This window comes from Miniopterus natalensis, chromosome 7 (genome assembly GCF_054644295.1).
Source record: "Miniopterus natalensis isolate mMinNat1 chromosome 7, mMinNat1.hap1, whole genome shotgun sequence".
Lineage (NCBI taxonomy): Eukaryota > Metazoa > Chordata > Mammalia > Chiroptera > Miniopteridae > Miniopterus > Miniopterus natalensis.
The window spans coordinates 11,099,649-11,121,975 of NC_142087.1; the positions used below are offsets into that span (position 1 = coordinate 11,099,649).

Here is a 22,327-nt window from a genome sequence, read left to right on the forward strand (position 1 = left end):
CATTAAAGCATAGTGAGAGTAACCATGCTCCAATATTTTTAGAAGAATGCTAGGAGTGGAACTTTTATACTATTGTCTTTGTCTTCTATTTTAGCTCAATCATCCAGAGCTTGTGGAAGGCCTTGTGCTCATTAACGTTGACCCTTGCGCTAAAGGATGGATTGACTGGGCAGCTTCCAAAGTAAGCACCAAATGGTGTCCATTGGCTTGGCTTATCTATTTTATTTTTATTTTTTCATTGAGGGTTGTACAGTGAAAGGCAAGAAGTTTTAATTATACAGCTTAATGAATTACATTTCTAATCACATCCAATCAATATACAGAATATTTCCAGTGCTTTTCTTTTTTTTAAATTTATTATTATTTTTTAATATGTTTTTATTGATTTTAGAGAGAGAGGAAGGGAGAGGGAGAGATAGAAACGTCGATAGAGAGAAACTTCAACATCGATTGGTTGCCTCCTGCATGCCCCCTACTGGGGATGGAGCCTGAAACCCAGGCATGTTTCCTGACTGGTAATCTGACCAGTAATCTAACCAGTGACCTCTTGGTGCATGGGTTTATGCTCAGCCACTGAGCCACACCAGGCAGGCTCCAACTCTGTTCTTAATTAGTACTTCCTCTCCCAAAAATAACTGTTACTCTGACTGCAGTCACCATAGATTGGCTTTATCTATTGTTAAACTTCACCTAATTGGAATAATAAAATAATGTATTCTTTTGTATCTACCTTTTTTTTTTTTAAAATATCTTTATTGATTTCAGAGAGAGGAAGAGAGAGAGATAGAAACATCAATGATGAGAGAGTCATTGATCGGCTGCCTCCTACACGCCCCGACTGGGGACTGAGCCCGAAACCCAGGCATGTGCCCTGACTGGTAATTGAACCACGATCTCCTGGATCCTAGGTTGATGCCACTGAGCCACACTTGGCCGGGCTTGTATCTAGCTTTTAAAATTCATTATTGTCTGTCTCATTTATGTTGTGTGTAGCAGTTATTTTTAATTGTTGTTTAGAAGTCTGTGGTGTGAATTCACAAAATGAGTTGTGCAGTTACTATGAATAAAGCTCCTGGGCACATTCTTTTATCAGTCTTTCATAGACCTACACATTCATTTCATTTGGATCTACAGCTAGGAGCAGAATTGCTGGGTCATAGGGCAGTTGTCTGTTTAGCTTTAGTAGATAACTGCCAATGTTCCAAAGTGGCCAATTTACATATTAGCAATGCAGGAAAGTTCATTGTTCCACACCCTCACCAACATTTGATAGTCTTTTTATTTATTTTTTTGTTTTGTTTATTGATTGATTTTAGAGAGGGGGGAAGGAGACAGAGAGAGAAACATTGACTTGTTATTCCACTTATTTATGCATTTATTGGTTGATTCCAGTGTGTGCCCTGACTGGATCAAACCCGGAACCTTGGCATACCGGGGATAGTCCTTCTAATTTTTATGAAAGATGAGCAGTTTTATTTGTAGTATTAGTTTGCTTTTATATGGTATCCATCACCAAAATAGCTTTCATTATTATATAATTTTTAATTGTTGCATCTTTTTAATTTTAAGCAAGGTTTATGGGTAAATAAAGCTGTTTTGTTTTGTTTTTTCTTTTTAATTCTCACTTGAGGATATGTTTAATTGATTTGAGAGAGACATCGATATAAGAGAGAAACATTGGTCGGTTGCCTCATATGTGCCCCAACTGGGGATTGAACCCGAAACCTGGGTATGTGCCCTGACCAGGGATGGAACCTGCAACCTTTTTGGTGATGCTCCAACCAACTGAGCCACCCAGCCAGGGCAAAGCTGAGTTTTAATTTGTATTTCCCATGATGTTGAGCACCTTTTCCAAAACTTACTGACCATTTGAATATCATTTTATGAAGTGACTATCAAGTCTTCTGCCCTTTTTTTAAATTAAATCTGGTTGCTGGTCTTTTTCCTATTGATCTGTGAGAGTTTCTTGCATATTCTACATATGAATTCTTTGCTAGCTACATGTAAATATCTTCTCCCAATCTGTGGTTTACATTTTCACTCTTTTAATAAGTGAAATGAATGAATGAATCACTCTATTCAGTGAACCCAAATAGCTCATCTGTGCTACTGCTCCCAAAGATGTGTGGATTGTTGTGTTTGCTGTCTGAAAAAGGAAGGTATTTGCTATCTAGATAGGAAACTACAGAATATGCTAATGAACTTACAAATATAAACAATCCCAGCAACAAACAGAGAAAAAAGAGATGATAAGTATCATTTTGAAATGGGAAAAATTAGGAGAAAAATGTTCAAAATGTAAGAACATTCAGTAAACAGCAGTTTCCTCTCATTCTCTGAAACGAGGATAACAAAAGCTGGAAGAAAAAAATTTGTTTCTGTCTCTTGGAAGGCTTGGGAGTGATTGTAAACTGATTCGTATTATCCATAAATCCTGTGTAAATACAGAATGAAGTAACTAATAGATGTGACTTCTTGGTCTTAAATTTTCAAAGAAGTTATGGCCCCATTTCTTCCTGCCACTAACTTCAAATCAGGCTGTATTATTACTCTGGAAGGGAGACACTTCATTTTTTTCCCTGACTTGTTTCTTTTTCTCATGTCTCTTGAAACCACTGTCTCATGAAATATGTGACACTTAGTTGTGTTTTTGTTTGTTAAACACAATTTATACACAATATATATTGTACACAGTAAATTGTACTGATCTTAAGTGGACAGCTTGATAAATTTGTACATATACTTAACACCCTTGACACAAATTTTTCTTTTTAGATCTCAGGCTTGACAACCAATGTTGTGGACATTATTTTGGCTCATCACTTTGGACAGGTAAGTGCCTGTTCCAGGCAGGAGAACTATGTTTATTGGCTTGCATGCAAAGAAGGGGTTTGCCTCAGGAAAGAAAGGGTTAGTCTTAGGGAAAAGGTAACTCAGTGCCACATGGCTTTTGGCATTTGGAGAGAGATGAAGAAGGCAGGCCCCCCCCCCCCCCCCACACACACACACACTCTTACCTGTTCCCTGTAAGCAGCATGCCATCTGTTAATGTTTCACAACATCACTTGCCTCCCCAAACATCCTTAGAGTCATAATGAGGTCTTGGAAAGGCTTCACTGAAATAGAAATTTCAGAGAAAAAATAAACCAAGAAATGTTAATGCTAAAAGAACCTTACAGATTGTCTTGTTCAATTGAGCCTGCAACTGAGGTACGTCCCCTTGGCCGGAATCGAACCTGGGACCCTTCAGTCTGTAGGACAACACTCTGATCACTGAGCCAAGCCGGCTAGGGCTCAAATAAGGTTTTTAAACATGAATAATGTCATCTTCATTAATAAGAGAAAAAACCACAGTGATATCCCCTTTTTTAATCTATCAAATTAGCAAAAATTAAAAAGAGTGATTGTTTGCAGTTTGTACTAGCCAATGGTGTGAGAAAACAGGTAGTATTAATAAATGAAACAGCTCCAAATGTCCTAATAAGGAATGATCCTTACCAAACTTCAAGTGGAAAAGCAATGTGTAGAATAGTAAGTCTAACAGTTTGTGTGTTTTTAAAAAGGTGTCGGGGGGATTTATAACAGCTTTGCCTAAGAAGTTCTGTTAGCACTTAAGCCAATTTTGCTTCTTTTATACCAATATCATTTCTTCCCTTTTTTATCTCAAACTTTGCTACTCAAGTTCTTCTCCACACCTTCAAGAGGGAACTGTCTAGATAATTCCATCTCTAATTACTGTGTGCTTCGTTTATTGTTTACTTTTCTTACCATAATGTCTGTAGTGTTTACCAAGTTTCCTTGGAGTTATTCCAGTGTCCTTAAACTTCAGGTGGACTGCGATCCATTTGGTCAGTTTCCAACTTATTCTTGGCTTACTTCACCCATTTGACAATGAGAAGGCAAACAAATCTTCTCCTTATCTCTATTTCTCTACAAGGATTGCTGGTGACCTTTACACGCTGCCCTAGATTAACTCACTCTCTTGCTATCCCTGATGCATTTTTCCTCCAATGCAAACACTTTCCCTCTACTTAAAACTGCTTACTGGGGTGTGTGTGTGTGTAAACATATGTGTATATATACATGCTTATGTATGCAAGAACTTGGCGACTGGTTCTGATGGCCTCTGAGATGTCCAGCAAGAGAGGGACCATTGGACAATGGGGTGGTAGGGAGGAAGACTCACTTCTTATTGTGTATACCATTTTGTTTCTCTTGAATTTTATACCTTTAATAGTATTGGTAATAAGATTAAATTGTAAATTGACTTAGTATGTCAAATGGAATGTAATATATAATTCTATAATGTATATTATTAAGTGATAGTATATAAATAGTAATACACTGCTTATATCAGTTAAGATATAGATAAGTTAATTATACAGATTTATGGCTATTAAGAGAAATGTTACTTTCCATTTATTTTACACTCTACAGTTCATGTAACTTTTACTTAATCTTTAAAACAGCCATGTAGCTGGTTATTATCTTCATTTTTCAGATATTGTCTCTGTTTTTATGAGAAATGGCAGAACATGGAAAAAAACACAAATAAGAAAACTGCAGTTCTGAATGGTTAGGTGACCTGAGTTCTGCAGCTAGTACTTGAATCCAAATCTAGTGCAGTTTTCCACTGAGCTGAAGTTGGTGTTATTCTGCATATTTCCAAGTTTTTGCACATTACCTAGAGTTGACTACCAACCTTTTCCATCACAGATCCTTTGGTGCCCTCATCCAACACACAATGTGGCACTGAACCAATCTGATACAAATAAAAAAGATTTTACTTTTTTTTTTTTTTTTAAATATATCTTTATTGATTTCAGAGAGAGGAAAGGAGAGAGAGAGAGAGAGAGAAACATCAATGATGAGAGAGTCATTGATCAGCTGCCTCCTGCATGCCCCCGACTGGGGATCGAGCCCACAACCTGGGCATGTGCCCTGACCTGGAATCGAACCCCGGTCACCTGGATCCTAGGTCAAGGCTCGACCGCTGAGCCACGCCCGGCTGGGCCAAATAAAAAATATTTTAGCCAACCCCTTTATGGGCAGGGAGCTTTGGTTTTGAGCATTCAGATTGCAAACCAAACACAGTAGGCTTATACTGTAGCTCAGAAGTTTACCCACATCTTCTTCCAATTGTTCTAGGAAGAGTTGCAGGCCAACCTGGACCTGATTCAAACCTACAGACTGCATATTGCCCAAGATATCAACCAAGAAAACCTACACCTCTTCCTGGGGTCTTATAATGGGTACAGTTGTTTTCTATTTACTTTAAATGCAAACCAGGTCTAAAAAGGTAACGGATATTTAAGGGAGAGGGGAAGGGGAAATGAACTCCTTTTGATGTGTGATGGGATTGTTGTTGTGCTGTTTATCTACCATAGTAGAAGAGGAAGGGCTTTCCAACAGATAGAAAAACCCCTTTCAAGAAGAATAAATGAACTGAAGGCCGTTGTGCACAAGTTCAAATACTGGTTGTAGTTTTTAAGTGTTTTGAGATGAAAAGTACCTAAAGTTATGTACACACATTAAAACACACAATTTGAGGTGGCACAGAAAAATGCATGTAGGGGAGACAAATGATAGAAATCTTGGGACTTGATTCACTTTCCCTTTGCTGACATCTTGTCATCAGACAGAAGTAACACATGAACAGAGCCTCATTTTTTTTAGTTGAAATCAGAAAGGGTTATTAATAACTATTGGTTACAAGGAAAATGTTCCCCCTCAAAATTTTCCCTCTCTTAAAGGAATTTATTCCTTTATAAACTAGTTGGAAAATTAAATACTCTTAGGACTTGAGGATTTCAGTAGCGTTCCTGTTGAGTTTTACAGTTGCCTCCTTTAGCATTTCACAGAGTCCTTCAGGGTTGAGCTAGGAGCCTTCCTCCTGCTCTGTACCACTCAGGATGGCTACTTATGAAGGAAGCACATAAGGCCCCCTTCTGTCAACAGCTGTGAAAGAAAGATAGTTTTTACATTCCTTGAAATATTTTGGTTTTTGTGACCAGGAAATTACCTGAGTTGTCATGATTTTACCTGAAAAGGGCATTGCTTCCTTTGTTCTCTAGACGAAGAGACCTGGAGATTGAAAGACCCGTGCTGGGCCAAAACGATAACAAAGCAAAGACTTTGAAGTAAGTCCTCCAGTTTCCACTCTGAATTGCTGGGTATCTGCCTTTCATAGACAAATTCGGGGTTCAGTGGAGCATTTGTTCTGCTTGCTGAGTGTCGCCTGTTATTTTGGCTTTCCGCAGGTGTTCTACTTTATTGGTGGTAGGGGACAGTTCACCTGCAGTTGAGGCTGTGGTAAGTATGTCCTGATGTTGTGAAGATTAATGAGATTAAAATGCAATAAAATGTATGTAGGACACTGCTGATGCACTAAAAACAGTTTGTAAATACTAGTTTTTATTATTTCTGATTACATAGAAGTTCTTGCTCTTTGTTATCCAGTTTAGAAAATTAATTGCTCATTGAACACTAGGTTTCATCAGAAGGGATCAGTTCACTTTGTGACAAGTAGTTCAACTAAACACCATTTGCTTGTTGTCAGATTGCTAGCAGCCTCAGCCTTCTGCGGCCACCATAAATCTGGAACTGTATCAGCAAGTTGGAAGGCTGCTGGAGCCTGTATGCTTTTCTCTACTTCCTTCTTAAGCACATAGCACATTAGTAAAAATAATCTATGCTCATTGTAGAAAATATGAAAAAACTGGAAAATAGAAGAACTTGAGGAAAAATCATGATCTAGTTACCTAAAGACAAACTTTTATTTTATATATATATTTTAAATAGATTGTATTGTATTAAATATACAAGGTTTTGGGACTTGATTACTAAATACTATTGATAGCATTTTTATATTATAAAGTCAGTGTATCTGTATACTATTCAGCCTTGTAAGTATACCTTTGTTTATTTAACCTCATTCTCTTATTGATTATTTCTGATTTTGTCCCCTTAATAATGTTCCAGTTGAATGTCCTTATAAAATCTTTGCCTGAATCTTTGATCATTTTTCTGGGATGGATATCCAGAAGTGGAATTAGTGTTTCAAAAATCATAAACCTTTGTAAGGTTCTTGATACATTTTGCCAGATTCCTTCCAGAAAGGACTTATCAGTGTGTTGCCATCAGCAATGTATGAGAATGCCTGTTTCATAGCACCCTGTCCAACACTGGATTTTTTAATTCTATTAGTAGTTAATTGATAGGTTAATTTGCACTTCTTTGATTATAGATGCAGTAACAGTTTTTCATGTCTATTAGCATTTGCTTGTGTTTCCCACAGCATATATAACATAATAAAGTACCTGTGTGAAGTTACCTGGTTTTCTTTGGCAGCCTTCACTTCTGCCCTTTTTAGAGCAAAATGTTAGGCAGTAATGTTTTTTGGAAAGGTAGTCTAATAACTAATCAGGAGCGTGTAGGCATAAGCAAGAAGGTGGTGCTGGGGGAGGGGCTGTTTATAGTGTGAGAGACAGATGATGATAAAATATATCCACATCGCCCTGAATTGCTCTGTAAAACATTCTGTCTCATATAAAATGCATGGCAAGGCTTGAGCACATAGGCAAATGACCCTCACATCCAAAAAACAATTTTCCCCCAAAAGTAATAAAATTACAGTGATGATCCCCATTCACCAACGAGTTGTATAAAGGTCAGCCTTTTCTAGTTGAAAAGGTAGAGATAGGTGCCACAAAAATATCTGTCAAAAACATTTTTTCACCTGGGTGGCGTTGCTCAGCATTGACCTATGATCCAGGAGATTGTGGTTCAATTCCTGGTCAGAGCACATGCCCGGGTTGCTGGTTCGATCCCCAGTTGGGGGCGTGCAGGAAGGAGCCCATCAATGACTCTCTCATCATTGATGTTTCTCCCTCTCACTTCCTCTCTCTGAAATCAATAAAGATATATTTCAAAAACAAACATTTTTTTGCCCTGGCCAGTGTGGTTCAGTTGGAGCATAGTCCTGTACACCAAAAGGTCGTGGGTTAGATTCCTGGTCAGGGCACATACCTAGGTTGCAGGTTCGGTCCCCAGTTGGGATGAGTACGAGAGGCAACCAATCCATGTTTCTCTCTCACACGGATGTTTCTCTTTCTCTCCCTCTCTTTCCCTCTCTCCCCCTCTCCCTTCCTCTCTCTAAAATTAATAAAATATATCCTCAGATGAGGATTAAAAACAACATGTTTTTCATAAACATGTACTTAAAACAAGAAAGTCATTTTTAGAAAATACCCTTAGTTAGAATTCCCTAATAATCTGAGTTATTTGTCTTTTTTAAATTGCATGGACTTTAAGCAACACTTCCAATTATTTTTCAAGATTTTTTAGTAAGGTCTCTTTCTGATTACCACACTTTTGAATTTAAAAACACACACATGTTTTTATTGATTATAGAGAGAGAGGAAGGGGTGGAGAGAGACAGAGAGAGACAGAGAGAGACATCTATGTGAAAGAGAAACATTGATCGGCTGCCTTCTGCACGCCCCCTACTGGGGATTGAGCCTGCAGCCCAGGCATGTGCCCTGACCAGGAATCAAACCAGTGACTTTCTGGTGCATGGGACGATGCTCAGCCAGCTTAGCCACACCAACCGGGGCTCACACCTTTTTTGTTGTAATCCTCACCCATGGATATTTTTTTAGAGAGAGTGGAAAGGAAGGGGAGAGGGGAAAAAAGAGAGAGAAACAATGATGTGAGAGAGAGAGACATCCATAGACACATCGATTGCCCCCCTCGCATGCCCTGACTAGGGCTGGGGATTGAACTTGTAACCCAGGTATGTGCCCCTGACCGGGAATCAAACCCTTGACCCTTTGGTGTGGTGGGCCAACTCTATAACCACTGAACCAGGGTGGGGCTCATATCTTTGATGTTTACAAAGAACAAAAGTAGCCCTATCTGTGCCACAAAGTAGATGCTGTTCTAGACAGATTCAGACCTAGCTCCCCACCAAGAGCACTTTAATCTCACAAGTTTGTAGGGAGTAGAGGCCTGTCTGTGAATGGAAGAGCAAGAGGAAAAACAAGTTCTGGTCACTTGGTAGCTGTCGTTTTTAGTATATGTGCTGCTGAAGCCAGCACTGTTGCTAGTTATTCTTGCTCACATTTTTTCAGCAGCATTTTTCTTTTAAGTCTTTTTTTTTTTTTTTTAAATATGTCTATTGATTTCAGACAGAGGAAGGGAGAGGGAGAGAGAGATAGAAACATCAATGACGAGAGAGAGTCATTGATCGGCTGCCTCCTGCACGCCCCCTACTGGGGATCGAGCCCACAACCCGGGTATGTGCCCTCACCAGGAATCAAACCTCGGTCTCCTGGATCATAGGTTGATGCTCAACCGCTGAGCCTTGCCAGCCAGGCTCAGCAGCATTTTTAAAAAGTTTTTAAAAATATATCTATTGATTCAGAGAGAGGAAGGGAGAGAGAGATATAGAGATAGGAACATCAGTGATGAGAGAGTCATTGATTGGCTTCAGCAGCATTGTTTGAGCTTCTCTTATTTTCTTGATGTTATGGAGAATACTAAAATGAGTAAGATGGAGTCTCTCTGCATTTGGGGAGTAGACGTGAAAAAACAACCATCGCGTTTAGCCTACCAGACATGAGACTTCTTACAGAGTTATAGAAATTGCAAATTGGGGAACCAAGGAAAGCATGCTTTATTATATTGAACAAAGCTTGGGAATTCTTTCAGAAAATATTTATTGCATATCTGCTGTGTTCTAAGCACTGTGCCTGGAAGTTTTTAAATTCTGCTCTTTAGGCCATGGCCAGTGTGGCTTGGTTGGTTGGAGTGTTGTCCCGTACACCAAAAGGTGGTAGGTTCAATTCCTGGCTGGGCACATACCCAGGTTCCTGTTTCAGTCCCTGGTTGGGGTGCATTCAGGAAGTAATCAATCAATGTTTCTCTCTCTCCCTCCCCCTTCCTTTCTCTAAAATCAATAAAGTTCTTTTAAAATAAATAAATTTGCCCTGGCCAGTGTGGTTTAGTTGGTTGAGCATCATCCCATGCACAGGGAGGTCACCTGTTCAATTCCCAATCAGGGCACATGCCCAGGTTGCAGGCTCAGTCCCCAGTAGGGGGCATGCAGGAGGCAGCCAATTAATGTTTCTCTCTCCCTTCCTCTCTCTCTAAAATCAATAAAAATATATTTTTAAAAATAATTCTACCCTTTAGGGTTAATGCATATTCTAGAGTAAACTGGTATGTTTATTTATCACTACGTGCATTGTTATTTGTGTAGATCAAAAACTTTGATTTGGTGATCTGGTTTTATAAGAGTTTTTCATGTACCTTCCCAGAACAAAAGTGCCGCTGGATTACTGCTGCTTTCCTTGGTAATTTCAATAACTCCCTGTCTCACTGCCTCTGCAGTCTGTCATACAGGCCACTGCTGGTTACTTTCTTAAAACAGCTCAAATCCCGTCACCTCAGAAACCTTCCATGGCTTCTTGCCTTCCATGGTGAGCTTCAGTCTGCCTCCCCAGTATTGCCCTGCTTGCATCCTCACAACACTTTTGCCCATATAACCCCACACATGCTCTAGAAAGTCTAGTCATCCTTCTATACTCACTCAGCTCAGCTGTGAAATTTTGAAGTGATGTCATTCTGCCTTGTGTTATGTTTTCACCCCACTAGATTCCAAACTCTTAATTAGTGTACTGTGCTTTGTATGTGTGTGCTTGGCAAACACATAAAAGGTGAGAGGTCCTGTTGATCAAGTTGGCCAGAAAACATTACTGAACCTAGCAATTATCTCCCCAAAACTTTCTTTTTTAGGTCCCTGCCTTTGTGAATACAGGACTACAAGATACCAAACATATAAATACACATGGTTATAATTCTCTATTATGATGACTATTGTGAGAGAAAAACCATAGAGGGTTCAACTTTAGATGGGACAGCCAAAAAGACCTTGAGACAGAAAAGAGTCAAGGTGCAAGGAATGGCAAACTCACTACCTCCAGAGCATAGGAAAAGGGTAAGAAATGGGCAGAGGAGGTGCACAGGGCTCAGCCAGGGCCAGTTGTGCTGGGAAGCCATCCAGACCCCAGCAGTTGACCATGGCCACGGGTCCAGTTCACTTTTAAAGAAGTAGGTCACTTGCCTGCGTGTTACGTAAAGCAGGAGGAGGAATCAAGTGCAACATGTAGTTCTTTAAGGACTCTACTTATAACTAATTCAGAAAATGAAATTAGCCAGATTTTTAGATCTACTCAGAAATACCCAATATAAAGAGCGTCGTATAAATATATCTCCCATTTTGTATTTTGGAAATTATTTTGGCTGATTCAGCCACCTCCAAACTGAGCTGTTGATCCTGGAAGATTATCCTCATGCCAAGCTATTTCTTATATTTTTAGCAGTTCATAAAATTTTCTCCCCTTTTTTTTTAGGTTGAATGCAATTCTCGCCTGAATCCCATAAATACAACTTTGCTAAAGGTAACGTGTCTTCTTTTCTTATTGCCAACCATTTCAGAGTATATTATATAGGGTTCAAATTGCTCTATTTCTGGAATAGTTGCCCAGAAAGAAGGAAAGCTTCTTTCCCTTTCTCTGAGATTCTCTCATTCTCTCTTTAAAAAAAAAAAAAAAATCCTGAATATATTCTCAATATAGAAAATTGGAAAATAGAGAAAAGTAGAAAGAATAAAAGTATCCATAATCCTACACCCAAAAGCAAACCTCTGGTAAAAATATTGATGTCTTTTTCCTATACATCTTTAGATCATTAAGATTATAAGATAATGCCTGGCCTACGTGGCTCAGTGGTTGAGCATTGATTGACCTAGGATCCAGGAGATTGAGGGTTTGATTCCCGGTCAGGGCACATGCCTGGGTTACTGGCTCAATCCCCAGTGGGGGCATGCAAGAGGCAGCTGATCAATGACTCTCTCATCATGGATGTTTCTATCTCTCTCTCCCTCTCCCTTCCTCTCTCTGAAATCAATAAAGATATATTTTTTAAAAAAAACAAAAAACAGATTATAGGATATTTATAGCCCTCTCTGTTTTCCTCAACTTTTTTGACATGAGCATCTTCCCATGTCATTATAAACTTCATCAGCATTGTTTAATTTTGTGAGAATTAAGGTAATGGATGGAAGCTCTTTAGATGCTAAATCCTGTTATATTAGTAAGGAAGCTCCCAATAACCTTCCATTGATGAGGGTGGATGCATTTTCTTTCTCTTGGGCAAATAGAGAACAGCTCTTGTTCTCTATTTTTAGGTTTAGTATCAAGTTTCTCCCCCTTTTGATTGTACTCTAGGCAAGAGCATCAACCTTGCTTTTTCTAGAACCTCTAGTGAAATGTTTAGGGACCTGACCTTCTCTTTTGAATTTGGATTACTGTAGATAGATACGAGTGCTGATTTTATGTTGCTTTCTCAGCCTGAAACAGTTCTGCTTTCTTCCCTTTCTCTTTGAAGTGTGCTTGAAAAGGAAGTGCTATCACCAGAATCAGCCCATAGTTTCTGGAAATATAGCAGGAGGTTAATACTCAGAAGTGACAAAACTAAGTGTTCTGGGGTCCGGGTGATTGATGAACTAGTCTAAAATACGAATGTTTTTTTAAAGTATGTGGTTTCAAATTAGTTTTTCCCTGCAGGTTTGAATCCATACTCCAGAAACAGAAAAGTAAACTCTGCAGTAGCCATTGACGTGGTTATTTCTGGACAGAAATGCCCATCTACTACAGCATGAGTGAACTGACTCTCCAGCTATTTGATAGATGTCAAGCTTGGAAATAGTCTCTCCCAATATTCTTTCTTTGCATATGGTAGCTGATTCATGGTTCTAATCAGATTTTGACTCCTAACGTCATGAAACTATAACCTGTGCCAGTTAGGTCTGTTTTATACTTAAATCAGGTTAAATGTTTGTTCCTGCTTTTATGCTTACAATTTTCAGGCGACTGTTTCTTGTTAACCCCAAATTTCTTTGCCTCCTGCAGTATCCCATCTGCTAAATAATAGTCCTTCCCTCAAGGGAAGTTTTTGTGCTAGTGAATAGAAACCATGGGGTTCACATCTCTTTTTTTAAATGCCAGTCCGTCTGAATAAGATACTGTCTGAGTACCGAATGCATAACAGCTGGAAGGAAGAGGGTGGGCTCTTGGTTGGCCATCATGCCCTAGAAACAGTGTTCTCTGCAGACTGACAGAATCTCTTATCATCTGGGAGTTTGATGGAAATGCACATTCTTGAGCCCCACCCCAGAATCTCTAGGGCAGGAACTCAAGTTTCTGAGTTTTAACAAGTTCTCCAGGTAATTCTGATGCATGCTAACAGAACCCTACTGTAGAAATCCTCGCACAGGTGAGAATAACTAGATGTAAAGATTTATGAAGTGCCCTGGTCTGTTTGGCTCAATTGGTTGGGTGTTATCCTAGGCATCAAGAGGTTGCCGGTTCAATTCCTAGTCCGGGCACATGCCCGGTTTGCGGGCTCGATACCCAGTAGGGGGTTTGGTTTGCAGGAGGCAGTCAATCGATGTTCTGCTCTCACATCATTGTTTCTCTCTCTCTCCCTCTCCCTTCATCTCTCTCTTAAAAAAAAAAAGATTTATGAAGTGAGCCCTGGCCGGTGTAGTTCAGTCGGTTGAACATCGTCCCATGCACCAAAAGGTCACTAGTTCAGTTCCCAGTCAGGGCACATACCCAGGTTGAGGGTTGATCTCCTACCCCTGGTCAGGGTGCATGCAGGAGGCAGCTGATCGATGTTTCTCTCTCTCTCCCCCTTTCTCTCTACCTCTCTTTAAAAAAATCAATAAAAATATATTTTTTTTAAAAAAGATTTATGAAGTGAAAGACAGCCTCACCAAATCTAGGTATGGCAGGAAAGTGGCTGACCAAGCAAGCTGGCCAAATTCCATGTCAGCACCGGATTCGAGAATCCTCTTAGTCATGGAATAAATATAATATAGAGTTGAGAGGGAACTTAACATTCAGTCCTATCCTGTTTGAAAGCACTCGTGGATATTCAGAGCATTTCCCTTAAGTGTAAGTTCCAGCTGACTTACACATTTTTTCTCTTCTAGATGGCAGACTGTGGTGGACTGCCCCAAGTAGTTCAGGTAAGAAGATTTTTTTTTAAAGCACTTATTTGACTCTGTACCTCATTGCCTGTACAAAGATTAACACCTTCTTATTTTGTCCCTCTAGCCTGGGAAGCTCACCGAGGCCTTCAAGTACTTTTTGCAGGGAATGGGCTACAGTGAGTAGCATATAACTTTCTGTCTAGCAAAGACTTATTAATGATGGGGTCATTTTGACATCTTGTGGGAGCCCACAATTCTTAGGGCATAACCTCTGTGCTAGCCAGCCTGAAGTCAAGTAGAAACTAAAATATTCCTGTAGCATGTGTGTGTGATGAGCTAACACACTTATTAAGCACTTAGAGGTTATATGCCAGACACTCTGTATTTATAGCCTTAAGAGGTAAGTTCTTCTATTAGTCCCATTTTATAGAAGAAGAAATTGAGGCTCAAAGAGGCTAAGCACATTTCCCAGAGTAACAATTCAGCCGCAGAGCCATGATTCAAACCCTGGCAGTCTGATTTCAGAGCCCCCATTTTGGACCACTGAAGCTTAGATTGGCCTTGCTATAAATCTGAAATTATGATTTGGGTTTGAACTCAAGTGGTTAATGACTCCTGGCCTAGAGAAACAAAATGGCGACTGGAGAGGAAAAAAGAGTAGTGTCCTCAGTTCAATCTGCTCCACAACTGGAGGTGAACTTTTGAGTATGTTAGAGTACGTCCAAGGATGTGTCCATATCACATGCTGCTGGTCTCTTGTATTGTGAGACCCCTGAGCTTTCTCATTTGTCACAGAATATCCACACTTGCTCCTTTCTTGGTGTTTTAAGAAGAAAAGCTCTTCCACCCAGGTACAGAGCTGTTTACCCAGTAGGGTTGTTTTCTCCTGTCTTTGGTATTAGTGTGGATAATGGCCACTGGGCAGCAGCTGGGCCCCTGGATCTAGCCCCATACCTAGCAGGCAGACCATGTGTGTGTTACCTACAGTGGCTATGTGATCCCCGCCTGTGATCCACTACTAACCAAGCCCACACCATGTCCCTCTGGGAGGGACATGAGTCCCTTTCCTAGCTGGTTCTCTCATCCCTCTACTGGGAAACAGTTGATCTTCCAGCCCATTTCTAATCTAAAGCAGGGGTGGCTGTTTATAGTGGAAGAGAAAACTATTACCTTTGACTAGTTGAGAGAGGTAACGTCTCAGATTCTATTGAAGCATCAGTCAGCCTCACCTCCTCTCTGGGTTCTTAAAATAAAACTCCATCCCTGGCACTCTGGCCAGCGTGGCTCAGTTGGTCGAGCATCATCCTGTACACCAAAGTTCGCCAGTTCTATTCCGGGTCAGGGCACGTGCCTGGGTTGCAAGCTTGATTCCCCAGTAGGGGGCATGCGAGAGGCAGCCAGTTGTTTCTCTTTCACATTGATGTTTCTCTCTCCCTTCCTCTCTCTAAAATCAATTTTTAAAAATATTTTTAAAAAAACAACAAAACACTTAATCCTTGGCTTAAAGTATTCTGACAGTGTCTGCTAGGCAGCTGAGGTTGCCACTTGGCACTCTTGGGTCACTAACCTACCTTTTCCTGTGTCCACCTGCTTCCAGTACCGTATGTGCAGCTCAGTCACCTGAGCATCGAGTCAGGTACCTTCCTCTGTGCTGGCCCTGCCCCCGCCTCCCAGCCACGCTCTCCTGGCTTTATTGGCTGCCTGCAGCATGTCCGCAGTTTTCCTGTGCAGTGAGAGCCTGATAGAACATGGCTCATTTTGCTCCAAGAGTGTTAGCCTGCAGGTCTAGCCCTGGGCCCCCAAGAAGGAAGAAAGGAGTGGGTTATATAGCCAGGCTTCCTCTCCTCATCCTAAATTGAGTTACAGGAGCACTGAAACTTTATAGGCAGGCCCCCTCTTTCACCATTACCTACTGATCCTTGCATTAACCCCCCCAGACACAGGAATCAAAGGGCCACCTTGATTCTAAATAAGATTGTCAGAGCCCATGCCCAGAAAATTCTGCAGGTGATGGCATCTTTTAACTCCAGCATTGAAATAACAGTTGGAGAAAGGCTGGTGCTTCAGAAAGATAGACAGGTTATGCGAGGTAAGGCTGTGTTCTGGCCAAATTGAAGGACCTTAGGATCAAAGCAGTGACAGAACAGGAGTCTGAGTTAAACACCCACCCTCAGAGCCCTTCCCTCTCAAGCAGCCTGTACCTCACAGCCTGTGGGGTCAGCTCCAGGTCCACCAGCCCTCTCTACACCCACACCTTCCTATATGTCTCCTCCCCAGGTAGCAAGGGTAGCCTGTGGACATGGATGGTAGTCTTGTTGTATCGGGCTTGCACTGTGTTTGTGAAACACCTTCATACTTGTGTGGTTTGTCTTTCTTTTTGGTTTAGTCTTGCATGCACTGCAGGTTTTGCTTACCTGTGTGGGTTCCCAAAGCCTCCTTCCTAATTATTCATTATGAATGGCGTGGGTATAGCTAAGAGCTATACTCTGGATTTAGGTTTCCCCTTGTTATGCTGTAGACAGAATTAGCTGAGATTCCAACCAGATCTAGAGGATTAAAGCAGCCTTGCAGATAGCCGCTCACCTAGAGCAAATATTGCAAAGTCAAGATGGCTGTATTTTGTCCTGAGTGTCACCGTAAATGGATTGGGAAAGCTAAACATAAAGCCTCTGGTGAAACTTCTGGATTACCGAGTTTAACCAGGGCTCCATCTTCTAGTCCTCTTGGTTCTTTTTTACAGTACCATCTGCCAGCATGACCCGGCTCGCCCGATCACGAACCCACTCAACCTCAAGTAGTATCGGCTCTGGAGAAAGTGCCTTCAGCCGATCTGCCATCAGCAATCAGTCAGATGGAACTCAAGAATCCTCTGAGTCCCCTGATGTTCTGGACAGACACCACACCATGGAAGTGTCCTGCTAAGCAGATGCTCCTCCCCTGGACCGTGCAAGTCCATCTTCCTCAAACGACCACTCCGTAATACAGCGGTTTCATCCAGCAACCTGGCATCTATCTTTATCTCCTGCATGACCACCGGCTCTCTCCCTGGTGTCCTGGATTTATCATTCTCTGCCTGCCCACCCCCTTTTTTTGTGTGTACCAGGAACCACTTTCATGCCATTACTGTAACATTCCAACATCTTTAACTGATCAAATCTTACCTTCCCTTGCCAGCTTTCCCCATGCTTTCCCAACTATGTATCTGATAAGATTCTTTGATCCTGATGTATGTGTGTGAGCACGCGTGTCTGTGTTTATGTGTGCATAGATCTGTGGTTTTAGACATGCTTTCTTGTAGAGCTTCTGCAAAAACAAAAAAGGGACTTTTTTTTTTTGCATTTCCAATGGTGTTTTTAGGTAAAATATGCAGAACAAATTTCTAGATTGGGTAGGTCACAGCATTCTCTTTTGGTTCCAAATTGGTCAGCAAGATTTGCAAAGTGACTTCTGGAGAGAGCAGCTCTGAGGAATGTGGAAGACCATAATTGGACTGTTGATCGATTGTGACCGATAGAAGGGAACCTAGTACATAGAGAAGCAGGCAGGGTGGCCAGCCACCTCCTCCTGTCGAAATGAATGTACATACACTATAAATAAAAGGGAGGGATATGTACTATTAGAAGCCCATGAATGATGAGGTTCTCATGCAACATGGAGTTGTTCCCAAGGAGTGGGCATGGCTTAATTATGGCCCCTCTCAGTACAGGAAGGGGGAAAACAAAATACCAGACATCCGCAAGAAATGCCTCCAGCTCTGTGATGGAGACTGTTTCTCTACCCCTCCATCCTCAAAAAGGGGAGAGGTATGGCCTGAAAATTATGTAGGTGGTAAGGAAATGACAGTGGGGAGAGGACAGACACTAACAGAATATCATATTTAATAAGAATAGCCTTGATTTTAGCAGACTTAGTGAAAGCTAAATGAAACTGAGATAGAACTCATTTCTCAGGAAGATTCCTAATCCTGTGAACTCTCTTTTGTAGGAGGGAAGGGGTCAGTCTGTAAGGGCAGCCTGTCCAGGTAAAACTGTTCAGTCTGCTACTATGTGAGTACCGCCGGGCGGAAGGTGAAACCATCTACCACACAGCCAGGGCCCAGCTCTTGAGAGCATCGAGATGTAAGCACAGGGTGACACGGTTTCAGATACTAAGAAGGGACTTCTTAGTCCTAGTATTCGCTTTCTGCCAAGACAGGGAATGCGTCACTCTGCCAGAGTACAACTTTTTACAGATTATTAAATAAAGCTATATATGTCTCATTGTTACTCAATTGCTGGTCTTATTTCTCTCAAGCCACTCACCGGGGCTCAGGGAGGACTCAGTTACTGTATATGGGCTCTGTGCCAGGCATTTTCACATACTCGATCATTGTCCCACCCAGCGAAGAAATAAAGTCTTAGCATAAATAATTTGCCCAAGGTCATACCAGAAGTGCAGCTGGGATTGAATGAACCCCAAGTCCATTTCACACATCCTCTACTCCCTTCAAACCAAAAATCGTGAGAAGTCCAACCCTGTGGTGTGAGATGAAGGAGAAGCTGAGGTCTTGGAAAAAGGTTCCATATCTCAGCTCTGCCATCAATGTGGGGTTGCTGAGTCCCACCCCTCAGTAATTATCTGCAACCACTTGTCGGTTCTTCAAACAGACCAGGCTGTATTTCTCCAGAAATACTTCTTTGTACCCATCAAGAATAATTTCAGGAGGCTACCACCTCAGGTCGGTTTTGAATGATCCAGGAGCTACTACTGCCAAGATGGTTGTGTCTGTGGGAGAAACTTGAAATGACTCAGACCCTGCTAAGTCTGGTGGAGGAGATGAAACACGTGCACGTGGACAGATACAGGTCACCAAGCTGAGTTCCAGAGCTGGAGATGGTCTGATGGGACAGTTCCTCTTACAATCCACACTGCTACGGCCTCTTCGGCCACCTCAGCACGGATGGTTGCCTGCTTCCCACCTTAGCCTTGTGCCTGGAGTCAGGCCCCAACTGACTGCACCTTACTGGCCTAACTGTACTCATTTCTCGTTTTCATTTCCTTCTGTACAGTCCAAAAAAGTATTGAGTGCCTGCTTTGTGAGAGGTGAGGAAAGTGGCCAGGTATACTGCACATGGTGATTTTATAAAATCTCTTCCATATAAATCAGCTTACCCAGTTCTCAAGGCAACTCTGCAAAGTGGGCCCTGTTTTACAGACAAAGAGCAGCTGAGGAGAGTTAAGTGATTTGGCCAAGGTCACCTAGCTAGGAACATTCCTAGTTCTTCCAAAATCAATGTACTTTCATATTTTATTCAGCCTTTTCTTAAACACCTACTACAGGCTGGGCCTTTAGCACTTTCCCATATAAGCATCAGGTCTAGGCTTTGAGTTCTTTCTTAGGTACCTCGTTGAGTTTGGAAAGGGAGAGTATGAGGGATTTTTTGAGACCAGATATTCCGCACTTCTTACCTCGTTTGTTCAGGGACCTCTCACCTTGAGGCTAGTCTGAAAAACTTGTCAGATAAACATCAGAGTGGTATGCAGGCAAGAGCAGGAGGGTGGGCCTGTGCTCAGTTCCCTCGCTGCCAGAGGCCACATCCTTGAGTGACTGTCCCCATTCAAACATCCTGGTTAGAATTTTATAGAGGATGAACCTCCACTTTAGATCCTTCAGCTCTCTATGCTATGTGCCCATGGAGTTCATCTCAGACCAGCCTTCCCAGCAGAAAGGGAGACCTGAGCTGGAGTGTGCCCCAAGCTGGCCAGGCCCCCCGAAGCTGCATTGTCTGAGCTATTTCAGAGCAGTAGGTCATTTGGTGTTTAAAAAAAAAAAAAAAAAAATCTGTCTCCAGGAATACTAAGCCCCCTAATGGAAAGGCAGCAGGAGGGTGTGGTTATTTAAAGTTTCAGTGACTGAAGGTAACGATAGTCAAGGCAGTTATATCAGATTCTTTGTTAACCCTCACCTGAGGATATTTTTTTCCATTGCTTTTTCAGAGAGAATGAAGGGAGAGAGAGGGAAAGAGACACACATCACCTGGTTGCCTCCCACATGTCCCCAAGGAGCAAACCCAGGACCAAGGTATGGGCCTTTGGTAATGGAACGTGCTATTGGTGTGTGGGCCGACACTCTAACCACTGAGCCACACCAGCCAGGGCTATCACATTCCTTATCCTGGCTGAGTGATTGCCAGGCTAGGGGTGTGCATCAGAGTCACCTGGAGGGCTTGGGAAAGATTGTTGTCCCCACCATGGAGTTTCTGATTCAGTAGATCTGAGATGGGGCCTGAGAATGTTCATGTCTAACAAATTCCTGGATGATGCTGAGCTGCTGGTCTGGGGACCACACTTGGAGAACCACTGCCCAAAGGTCTTGCTACTCAGTGTCCCCAGACCAGCAGCATGGGTATCACCTGGGATTCATTAGCAACACAGAATCTGAGCCCCACCCTCCCAGACCCACTTCACCTGAAACTGCTGTTTAACAAGGTCCCTGGGTGATCCCTATACACATGAAAGGCTGGGACACATCACCCCACGGCAGTGCTTCCCAGACTTGCCAGTCAAAGGAATTGCTTAACGTTTAAAATCAGATTCTTAGGCTGCTCCTCTGGTGACTTGGATTCAGATGTGGGAGGGTCCCAGGATTCTGATACTAACAAGCCCCTCAGGTGATACTATGATCAGGTACGCCTGGAAATTCCTGCTCATTTACCTCGGTTCTGTGTTCCTTAGTCAAGACCACACGGTAAAGCCAGAAGAAAACCTTCTAGGATCATGACAAGGCAGCTGCTTCTGCCCCAGTAACAGGAACTCGGGGAAGGTGGCTCCTTGATCTGTGATGCCGTCAGAGGAAATGGGTGGTTGTGAGAACCACAGAGTCTGCAGATGTGAGCCGGGAGCCCCAAGGACCCCATAACAGCTCTTTGAGCTCTGAGCCTTCTTCCCTGGCCCATCTGTGCTTGGGAGGTTCACCCAGTCGGGGCTCCTGTTCCACCCCAGGTGTACAAACTGCTGACCAAAGGCAGATACGAAGCTACCCAAAGCAATCCTGAGGGCCTCTCCCTGAAGACTCTCCCAGACCAAGAGGGTCCTGGATGTCCTGAAACTAAGGATGTTGGCAGACTTCCAGAAGGGCCCCCCAAAGCCCTGACCTCTCCAGCCAAAGCATGCGTCTTAGCTGAGCCCCCACCCCAAGACTGATGACAGGAAACCAGTAAGTATGCTTGGTTTTGTTTTCCGATGGCCTTGGGACTGTGAGGAAGGACGATCCTCTCAGAGACTGGGAGTGGGCTTTATAGTTGGGAGGAAAGCTCAAGGAGGAGTGTTTCTGCTGAGGCTGTGAGAGGTGATTTCTAAGGGCGCCTGAAGGGACCCAGGTCTCCCTCCTCCACCTTTGTCCTCTGGAGAGCTACACTGCTCCCTCCCGCTGTGTCTGCACACCTGATCTGGTCCCATCTCGGTTACTAACATGCTGTGTGACTTAGGGGCCCTCTCTGGGCCCCAGCCGTCCAACTTCAGTGAACAAGAGGAGTCTGGATTATAATCTCTGAAGATACCTTCCACTCTAGTATCGTCAGTTCCTCTCAAAAGGGTGATATTTCTCAGCTGAAAGAGAGGGAGCTCAATCCAAATTCATCACTCTTACTCCACCACTGAGAAATTATCAATTAGCACAAAAACATAAAGACAGGATTGTAGCACCAGCTCTGCGCTAACCAGCTGTGTGACTGAGCACGAGGCCCGGACTCTCTGGGCCCTGTTCCTGTATCTGAATGGGATTAGATGCAGACCTCCCAAAGGGTCAATAAGATGATCAAAGGCAATTGTGGGCATTGTGCTGATCGAAGCTGCTTTTTCCTAACTCCTTCCTGGCCCAGGTCCTCTAGAAAGTGCCTAACGCATAGTAAGTTGTTCAAATGCTTATATAATTAATGATTATAGGATCTCTCTTAAAAGTTTTGGCCAACACCTCCTCCTAGGCCTGCCCACCCCATGGTCTTCTTTTTGCCCTCCAGGAGGCCTCCTGACTCCACCAGGTGAAGGGAGCTAGCAGAGGGTGCTGGGGGCTTCCAGTCAGTGCACTTCTACCTCCTTCAGGCCCATCCCCCAGCCCCACCTGCTAGAAGTTTCTGGGTTTAGCGCAGTTGTCGATTGTGGTGACTGTCTTGCTGAAGGAGGGGAAAGGAAACTAACCTTTACTGAGCACCCATTCTGTGCCAGGCTCCTCGACTTCCCCCGTACCCTGTGGACTCCGTGTTCTCTCCGATTCACAGATGAGGCTGGGAA

The 22,327-nt window shown here is 42.5% G+C and overlaps 1 protein-coding gene across 1 annotated transcript in view; it reads left to right on the forward strand.

The window, feature by feature from the left end:
- The window catches only part of NDRG3 (NDRG family member 3), a 61,078-nt gene extending 42,812 nt beyond the window's left edge, over positions 1-18,266 (forward strand). The window contains exons 8-16 of the mRNA XM_087818751.1: positions 95-181; positions 2,776-2,832; positions 5,149-5,252; positions 6,075-6,140; positions 6,261-6,312; positions 11,415-11,462; positions 14,060-14,095; positions 14,184-14,235; positions 16,800-18,266. Coding sequence (XP_087674877.1) covers positions 95-181; positions 2,776-2,832; positions 5,149-5,252; positions 6,075-6,140; positions 6,261-6,312; positions 11,415-11,462; positions 14,060-14,095; positions 14,184-14,235; positions 16,800-16,981 — 684 coding nt within the window. The 3' untranslated portion in view covers positions 16,982-18,266. The remainder of the gene's footprint in view (positions 1-94; positions 182-2,775; positions 2,833-5,148; positions 5,253-6,074; positions 6,141-6,260; positions 6,313-11,414; positions 11,463-14,059; positions 14,096-14,183; positions 14,236-16,799) is intronic.
- The last annotated feature ends 4,061 nt before the right edge of the window (positions 18,267-22,327 follow it).